General features: G+C 46.0%; 1 protein-coding gene across 3 annotated transcripts in view; it reads left to right on the plus strand.

Moving 5' to 3' along the window:
• LOC107199700 (interleukin-10 receptor subunit beta-like) overlaps positions 1-8968 on the plus strand; it is a 12382-nt gene extending 3414 nt beyond the window's left edge. Inside the window, exons 3-8 of one of the 3 annotated variants that reach the window (XR_001519281.3) lie at positions 2800-2969; positions 3834-4021; positions 5936-6086; positions 6325-6482; positions 6788-7217; positions 8373-8474. Coding sequence is in view for 2 of the 3 variants with exons in the window: in XM_015617059.3 (XP_015472545.1) it covers positions 2800-2969; positions 3834-4021; positions 5936-6086; positions 6325-6482; positions 8373-8585 (880 nt within the window). In the remaining variant the exon portion in view is untranslated. Of the gene's footprint in view, positions 1-2799; positions 2970-3833; positions 4022-5935; positions 6087-6324; positions 6483-6787; positions 7218-8372 lie in introns of all 3 variants that reach the window. The other 2 variants (XM_015617059.3, XM_033516509.1) reach the window with 2 other exon arrangements.
• The last annotated feature ends 610 nt before the right edge of the window (positions 8969-9578 follow it).

Genomic DNA, 9578 nt, shown 5'->3' on the forward strand with positions numbered 1-9578 from the left:
GTGGGCTCTGAGGTCCCTCCAGCCCACACTTGCTGTGGTTCTATTCCATAAGCAGTTCCTGGTCACTTCCCAGCCCTGTTTTCTCTGGTTTGTCCTTGTGTGCAAACCCTGGGGACAGCTCTGAGCAGAGTCCCAGGGGGACAGCAGTGCCCTGCAGTGACCCTGGCTGGGTGTTTGCTGGCTTCTCTGAGCTCCTGCCTGCTGAATGGGCTGATGTCACCCCAAAATTCTAATTAAAATTAGAATTTTAATCCCTAAGTTTCTCATGGATTTGTAGACAGGTATAAAATCCTTCGTGTGAGTCTTACACTGGATACATTTTATTGACATAAATGTGAGTGCTAATGTTGCATACAGATAAAACCTTATAAAGGAAAGGCCTTATAAAATCAGGCCTTGCTCAGCTAAATTAACATGAATGAAAATCAATTTGCATAACAATCTAATAAGAAAAACAAGTTGCACCTATAAAAAATAAAAAGTCTACCCCATGAGAATCCATTTAAAAAATACGTAAACGCTTATTGATGAGAGAGTCTTAATACATACACACAATCACCTTCTAACTAATTAATCAAGTGGCAAAAAAATTACTAACCAATTAAAATTAACCACAAAGCCTTTAAAAACTATATAGAAATAGGCTGTAACGTGAAAGAGAGGCTTTAACCACTAAAAGTGGCTGTTGGAAGTGTTCCTTCCTCACCCCTGTTAGACCCAACTGCTCACCTTGCTGCCTTAGACATTCAGCCAGCTCCCCTGTGAAAAATGAGGTTTGTATTTTTTTATATAGAATTTAAAAGTTTAATAGAAAGACAATGAGGAGATAAAAATAAAGTAAAATATACAGATATGGCTGGGTGTCTCTGCATTCACCTTACTAACAAAGGATTGTCCCTTAAAAACAGAACCCTACTACATATCCATAAATTCTTATACATATTCAAACATTCTTCTTAAGTTTTAGATGTTCCTTTGTTCAGTTTTCACCTTGCCCCCTTCCCAATAAATCAATTTTCTTGGCACTACTGGGTTTTATATCCTCTGATAAGGGTGCAATAAATCCTTCTCTTGGAGGTCTTGGAGGACAAGATAATTTTAAGAATTCAGGGGATCTCTGACCATCTTTTCAGTCTCTGGGTTATAAAAACACAAAGTAGTTTGTGCTTTAATATCATGTTATAGCCTAACATATAAATGTATTATACCACTATTTCTAAGTTTCATCAATAACAGAAATAGAAGGAGCTGTATTAACACAACAAAGTTTCCTAACCTTATACATGTAACATTCACTTTAATATTTGAGAAAAGCCAATAATATAAAATGTATCTATAACCTCCCCCACTATTATGGCACCAAACCCACGGTGAGAGACTTCTCCAGGGTCAGGCTGTCCAGGTATAATCAGTTTATTATTGAGGCAGAGGGAGGAAAGGATCACTGCCCACTGCCAGGCACAGTGTAAACATGGGCAGGGACAGAGAGGAGAGGGGAGCATGGGGGGAAGAAGGCAGGAGAGAGTAAGGGAGGAGTGGGGATTGAGAGATGTGAAAAATGAGGTTCACGTAATTTTTATAGAATTTAAATGTTTAATAAAAAAGACAATTAGGAGAAAAAATAAAGTAAAGTATACAGATAGTCTCTGCATTCAGCCAAGAGAGCACACCTTACTGACAAAGGATTGTCCCTTAAAAACAGAACCCTACTACATATCCATAAATTCTCATACATATTCAAACATTCTTCTTAGGATCTTTGGGCTTCTTCTGTTCAGTTTTCTCTTGCCCCCTTCCCAATAGATCAATCTTCTCAGTGCCAGTGAGATTTACATTCTCTGATACCAGAAATGTAATAAATTCCTCCCCCAGAGTTCTGGTCACTGCTGTCTTCATCTGGATAAGAGAGTTTACAAATGCAGGAGTTCTCCAGCTATTTTTTTTTCCTCAGTCTTTAGGTTACACAAACAAAAGCAGTTTTTATTTTAATACTATGCCATAGCCTAACATATATGTATTATACTACTATTTCTAAATTTCATCAATAACAGAAGTAAAGAAAATTATATTAATGCAACAAAATTTCTCATTCTTATACACATAACAGTCATTTTAATATTTGCAAAAAGCCAACAATATAAAATTTATCTATAACAAAGGAGCAGGCTAAGAGGGGGGACAGAGCTTAAGAGAGAGGGCGGGAGAAGTTAAGAGTAAGAGGGAAGGGGGGGATAAGAGTTAAGAGAAGGGAATAAGAATTAAGAGAGAGCTTAAGAGGGGAAATTAAGAGGAGAGAAGGGAATAAGTGTTAAGAGAGGAAGTTAAGAGCTAAGAGTTAAGAGAGCAAAGTTAATCTTGTTACAATACATTATATCCTTTTCTATAGTGAATATTCTAACTCCCAGTAACCAACCAGTACATGACACACATTCTATAGAATTTACATACAGCCTATAAGAACTACTACATTACCATTCAGTGTTACATTTTAAACTCTAAAAGCTACTCTTCAAATTCTTCTCTTGCTGCTTGACCTTTGGATTCAGCAGAATATATATATATACCTTCCAACAGAAGGGTATTGTTCTATAAACGAGGATTCTCCTTCAGCTGGCTAGGCTATTGTTCTTTGGTTATGTAGTAATTAATTAACAGTCAGTATCCTATAGCTCAAAGCTGATTTTCATTTCTATGTCGATTCTAGGTCTCATCTTTTCAGAATCTTTTGCTAAACAATCATACTGATAAGGTTTCCCTGTTTCATCCTCCCCAACACCCCGCACTCTGTGTTCCCCGCAGCATCAACATCCCCGGGGACAGCTACGACACGCTGGGGACGCGGCTGAGCCTGCCCGAGTGCGACGTGTCCTCCCTGTCCGTGTACGGTCACTACATCCTGCAGCTGCGAGCCGAGGCGGGACGGCAGCGCTCCCCCTGGCTCACCCTCCGCTTCAAACCCATGGATGACAGTGAGCTTCTCCCTGCTCTTCCCCAAAAAACTGCCTGCCACAGCTCCACCCGCCCCTCTCAGCCTCAGGGGGGTTTTATCCTTTAGCCTTTTGTCGTTTAGTGTTTTATGGGTTGGACTGTGAAGTCTTGGTCAGGACGCTGGCAGAAAGCAAAATCGTTTCATTATCACAGTGTTGATGACCCCTTTGGAGGAGATTTTCAAGGAAAGCATCGTTTTCTCTTAAAATAAGGCATGTGTCTATTCTCCAGCCAGGGAGAAGTTGTCTTCAAGGAGCCAGACTTCCTGTGCACCTAAATAAATTCAGTTACTTCCTTATTCATTGCTTTGCCAGACAAAAAGCTTAATTTTTATTTTTTCTTACTTCAAAAAAAACTACAACCCACTCTCACAGAGAAAGGTTAATTTTCAGCCAAGAAATCTTGATTGCACAAGGCAGAAATAATTCATACCTTTCCATTTCTCAAGCTGATCATAATCAAAACCCACAAAACCCCACAAGAAAACACTTTTTAGGGGGTCTGCTCAGGGCAGACAGATGTTGTGACAGTTTGGCCCAGAAGGAGAAGTGAGCAGAAGCCATGGAAGTGGTTCTTCCTCTCCTGGAGTCAGCACAGCTGGTAAAAGGGAACTGAGTTTGTTTAGAGGGTGTGGGAATAGAGCCTGCATTGGTACCTGGTGTTTAACTGCAAAAATAAAATCCCTTTTTTCTGTCAGGAAAGGATTTATTTATGCCTGATCCAGGAAAAGAAATTACTTTCTTTTAACACTTTCTTTAAAGGGGGACTTTTGGGCTGTGTAAAAACATCCAGCTGAGCCAGCTGAAGCTGAATTCCCTCCTCTGCTCTCCTCTCCCTGTGTGCAGCCACCGTTGGCCCCCCTGAGGTGAGGCTGAAGTCGGAATCTGGGGATCTTCACGTGGATTTCTCGGGGCCCTTTGCAGGGCACGGGCAGGACAGGTGGCCCCTGAGGCACTACTATGGCTCCTGGAATTACAGGATCTTCTACTGGAAGAAAGGCAGCACAGACACAGACCTGGCCTCTGCTTCCAGGGTATGGCAACTCCCTGACCTTCAGCTGCGCTTCTCCTGGAAAACACCATCCTGGGAAAGTGTTGGGAGCTCCTGGAGGGGCTGGCAGAGGTTGCATAGCTCTGGAGCCAGGCTGGGAGAGCTGGGGGTGCTCAGCTGGCCAGGAGAAGCTGCAGGGAGAGCTCAGAGCCCCTTGCAGGGCCTGAAGGGGCTCCAGGAGAGCTGGAGAGGGACTGGGGCCAAGGGCTGCAGGGCCAGGAGCCAGGGAATGGCTTCAGAGTAGGATTTGATGGGATCTTGGGCAGGGATTGTTCCCTGGCAGGGTGGGCAGGGGCTGGGATGGAATTGCCAGAGCAGCTGGGGCTGCCCCTGGATCCCTGGCAGTGCCCAAGGCCAGGCTGGACATTGGGAGCTCCTGGGACAGTGGGAGGTGTCCCTGCCATGGCAGGGCTGGGAATGGGATGAGATTTAAGACCCCTCCCAACCCAGTCTGGGATTCTGAGAGTAAAACTTGATCTCTTCTAATGCCAATTAATCAAGTCTGGTCACTACAGCTGGGACTCAGAGCAAACACAGGAGCTGTGTAATTAAACAGCAGCATGGACAGAATTTTCTCTTTCCATAATTATCAATAACTCTGTGGTTTTTCCCTCTTAGTGGGACTTTGGGCTTTTTACCCCCAAAAATATCTAAAAATAGGTAAAGCTTTTATTCAGTGTGGTCACCTGCAGCTCTGCAGTTTGTATCCTCTGCAGTTCCCTTTCTCCCTCTCAGGGACAGCCTCTTCCACAGGTGCTCCTCCATATACAGTGCATGGAGAAAGCTCATTAGTAATGTATTAATTAGAGCATGATGGTCTCTATTTGAGGCCAACAGGAAGCCTCTGAGCAGCAGGCTGTGGTCACAGTTAATGAATGCTTTGTGCATCAGTGCAATTTTATAAAATGGGGCTCCACTGTGTGTAATTGTGATTTGTAAATTGTGTAATTGTGATTTGTACCTGTTACCTGAACAGTGCTTTGCCCTCCAGAAAAGGAGGGCTCATGGTTTCCCACACTGTTTTTCCATCCCCAAACTCCTGAGGAATGCAGCTGTTCCTGCACCTGGGATGCACCAGCTGGGTTCAGCAGAGGAGCAGAGCTGCAGTTTGAGGCTGTGCAACACTTCCAAGTGCCAGGCTGGGAGATCCCCTAGGGCTCGAGGAGGCAGCAGGCAGAGCCTGGGTGGCTTCACAGGTTATGTGGGAGGTGGGTTCCTGCTCCAGGATTGAAACCTGGCTGGAGTCTGCTGTTGAGGGATACCCTGCAGTCACAGGGACATAACTGATCCTGAACAGCAAATTCATCTGCTCAGCCACCTTGCAGCTCCCAGAGAGATTTTCTTCCTTGTTTTTGGTTTTGTCTAGATGGCAGACCACAGAATCACAGAGTTGGGAAGGTTGGGAAAGCCCTCTGTGGCCATCATTTCCAGCCATTAGCCAGCACCCTGTGTTCACCACTAACCCATGTCCCCATGTGCCACATCTGCACATTTTTGACACTTCCAGGGGTGGGGACTGCACCATTTCTCTGGGCAGCTCATTCCAGGGCTCAACAGCTTTGTCAGTGGAGAAATTTTTCCAAATATCCAATCTAAAACTTCCCTTGGCACGACCTGAGGCCTTTTGTGCTTTTCTCCCACTTGCTCCCTCTCCAGTGAGATGGTGTTTGTGTGCTCCTAGCTGATCTCATTTGGTTGGGTGAGTTTCTGGCTGCCACCAGATATCACTTATCAACCCTCATTAGCCTAAAACTTTGTTAGTGCTGCTGGAAAGAGCCCAAAGGTCGGTGGTGTGGATGGTCTCACCGTGCAGTTGTAGCTGTAATTCCTTGGTGATTCCAGAGCTAAGTCACTGATCTCACATGCTTCAGGTTTTTCTCTTTTTCTCTGTTTTCAGGTTGCTCAGGTGGACACCAAACACAACTCTGAGATCCTCTCCCAGCTGGAGCCATGGACAGTTTATTGTGTCCGAGTGCAGGCGGTGATTCCCGAGTGGAACAAGACAGGGGAGCTGAGCAGGGAGCTCTGTGAGCAGACAACCCACAATGGTAACGTGGGGAACTGGGAAATCCTGGAATCATACACTGGGATGGCTGGGGAGGGACCTCAGAGCCCACCCAGAGCCAGCCCAGCCATGGCAGGGACACCTCCCACTGTCCCAGGAGCTCCCAATGTCCAGCCTGGCCTTGGGCACTGCCATGGAGAAAGTGGTAATTTGAAAATAATTACTTAGAAATTAATATTGACAGTTTTAATTGGTTTTTCCTTTTTCCTTGTCTCTTGCAGGTGTAACCCCTGTGTGGGTAACTGTGACTGTCCTGGTGGGATCAATGCTTGTTGTGGCCACAGCTGTCACTGTTTGTTTCTTCTCCAGTTTTTATCTGTACAGACTCACCAAACACGTTTTCTGCCCTTCCTATGTTTTCCCAGAACACTTGAAAGAGGTTTGTTTCCTGCCTAACACGTGAAAATCATCTTTTCCAGCAGAGCCATTTGTTTTTTCAAGGCTCTCAGTGCCAAAGTATTTAGAGCTCCTTTTGTTTTGCCTCCTTTCACTGGCACCTGATGCTCAGTGATCTGGAATTTGTAATCACCAGCTTTTTATGGCTCAGAACCAGGATGGGTTTGTTGATTTTGAAGTGAGAAAGTACCAGGTGTCAACTTCAGTTCCTCATTTAGCCAGTGAGCAACAGAAATCTGTCTCCCCTGCCTCCTTTTAGACTTAAAGCAGCTCCATTTTCTCCTGCAGCAAAGTCCTGTCATGAGTGCAGTCACGAGTTGAACTTCAGGAAAGTGTCTGAGGAAGGAACCTGGGCTGGATCAGCTCTACCAGAGCAGCCTGGGCTGTGGGAGGTGTCCCTGGCCACGGCAGGGGCAGGATGGGATGAGCTTTGGAGTCCCATCCAACCCAAACCATTCTGGGAATCTGTGATCCTATGGAGTCTGAAAACTGGGGAGCAGTGACAGCAGCCATTGCTGATGGGCACCCACTGCCCCTGTCACACACCAGAGGACAAGGAGGCTGCAGCAGAATCCCTTCCCAGAAACAAGGATGTACAAAATGCTCCTGCACCAACCTGTGCTCTCCTGAGCTCCTGCAGTTCCTCTGGGGCTTTCGTTTTGACTCACCCAGAGCTCAGCACCCCCAGGTTTGCAGCTGACTTTGGCTCCTGCTTTAGGTGAGACACCAGGAGTGTCATGGAATATCAGAATCCCAACTGGTTTGGGTTGGGAGGGACCTCAGAGCCCATCCAGAGCCCCCCAGCCATGGCAGGGACACCTCCCACTGTCCCAGGAGCTCCCAATGTCCAGCCTGGCCTTGGGCACTGCCAGGGATCCAGGGGCAGCCCCAGCTGCTCTGGCAATTCCATCCCAGCCCCTGCCCACCCTGCCAGGGAACAATCCCTGCCCAAGATCCCATCAAATCCTACTCTGAAGCCATTCCCTGGCTCCTGGCCCTGCAGCCCTTGGTTTGCAGAAGCTGCAGCTCAGCACCAGCTCCACACTGGATGTGCTCGAGGCTGAAGACAGGGAGAACTTTGTCCTGGTGCTATCCCAGGAACCCAAGGTCAGCTGTGCCTCCCTAGAATGTGCTCTGGCCAAGGCAGTGCTTTCACTATGGGAGTGTTTCAGTTGCAGGTCTGTGCCACAACATTCCCAATCCCAGTTTGGTAGAAAAGGGGCTGATAATGAAATTATTTGTGCTGATTTTTGTTATCTACAGTGCACAGCACTCCTGACAGATCAGCTGGTTTCTTATTCCAAATTCAGAATTGTTGCATCTGAGGGCACAAGGATGAGCAGAGGGTGGGAGCAGATCTGTGAGGAAAGGCTGGGAGAGCTGGGGTTGCTCAGCCTGGGGGAGGAAAGGCTCTGGAGTGACCTCATTGTGGCCTTCCAGGGCCTGAAGGGTTCCAGGAGAGCTGGAGAGGGACTGGGGACAAGGCACAGAGGGACAGGGGCCAGGGAATGGCTCCCAGTGCCACAGGGGATTGTCCTTGACAGATCTGTCTATGAACTCCTTCCCCTACAGCCCAGTTACCATTTAGTGTTTGTTCCCAATCAAAACTCTTTGATTTTTTTCAAGTTTCTCTTCCAAAAACGACTCTGAGCCCTGAGGTTATTCTTGAAAGGCATTTCCATCTTGTCCCCAAGCCTGGAGCAGAATAATAGGGAGGAAATGACAGTGCTGGCCCTGTGGGATTTGGAAGGCCTGGGAAAACCATTTGATGTGTGCAGAGCAATCCCAATGTTGTTTAATAATCCCAGTATTTCTGAGCAAGCAGGATAGGATGGTGGGAGAGATCTAATCCTCACTTCCTCTTTTTTCCCAGTTTTTGACCAAACCTCCCAGTGCTCTGCAGCCTTTCCCTCCACTTCCAAATGAAGAACTCCTGGTTTGTGACAAGCTGATTGTGATTTCAGAGCAACCCCAAAGCCTCGAGGAGGGCAGTGGGGATGAGGCCAGCAGGACACCAGAGCACCCTGAGGACTCTGCACAAGGAGCCTCGGACTCAGGAGTGGGAGCAGCCTCGGGAAAAACCTAAATATCCTCAGGAAAAACCTAAATATCCTCAGGAAAAACCTAAATATCCTCCTCATTCTTCCTTGGAGAAGAAGAAGAAGCAAAAGGACTTTTGGGTTTATCTCATTGCTGAATTCTCCAGCAGAAAAAAATCCACAGACAAACACATGACCACAGACTTCTGACAGAATCATTATATTTTTTTAAGTACAAGAAACTTGGCTCAAAATGAGGAATTAAATGATCCACAACTTTTGCCACTGTTGGTTGTGGCTCCCTGAGGAGTTGTAGCAACTCTGGCACTGATTATGACATTAAAAAGCAAATGTCATATTTATACATATAACACTAATTACTTTGACAAATTATTTATTGCAAAAACGAATCAAAATGTTTATAAAATAAAATAGTATTTTTTAAGGAAAGACCTGAACTGGTTTATTTTTTTTTTCCCTAATGAAGAATGATGTGTTTTCAAGGATGTCCCCATTGGCATCATCTTTCTATGGAATTTTATGGAATTTATTCTTCCTTGATGGAAAGCTGTGAAGTTTTTAGGGTGGGATGAGCTGATGTTGGAGGGAAACTTGGCAGCTGAACTGGGAGTTAAATTAGGTTAATTTTAATTATCTACAGATGTGTGTTCTTAATTTTAAATATCCCAGGAGCTGTGACTCCCTGTTCCAAATCCAGCCTCACCTCACAGGTGGGTAAAGCAGTGGGAGCTTTGCCCAGTTTTGTGTCACTGCATCCAAGAGAGAGCGAGAGATGAAATTCTGTCACCAAAAGGAAATGTCCAGGAGTGAAGCCTGGGAACTGCACGGTTCAGGGGCTGAATGTGGAAATATCTCCTGTTTGGGAGTGGCTGCAGGGTGAAAACAGGAATTGATTCCATCAATTTTCATCTCAGAGGATGCTCAGGGTGGATCTTCCCAGTGTCCCCAAGTCCCTGGCAGGAGGGGACAGCCGGGGGGATCGGGCTCTGCTGCCAGGGAACAGGGACAGGAGGAGAGCT

The sequence above is a fragment of the Parus major genome, chromosome 1, assembly GCF_001522545.3.
Source record: "Parus major isolate Abel chromosome 1, Parus_major1.1, whole genome shotgun sequence".
Classification (NCBI taxonomy): domain Eukaryota; kingdom Metazoa; phylum Chordata; class Aves; order Passeriformes; family Paridae; genus Parus; species Parus major.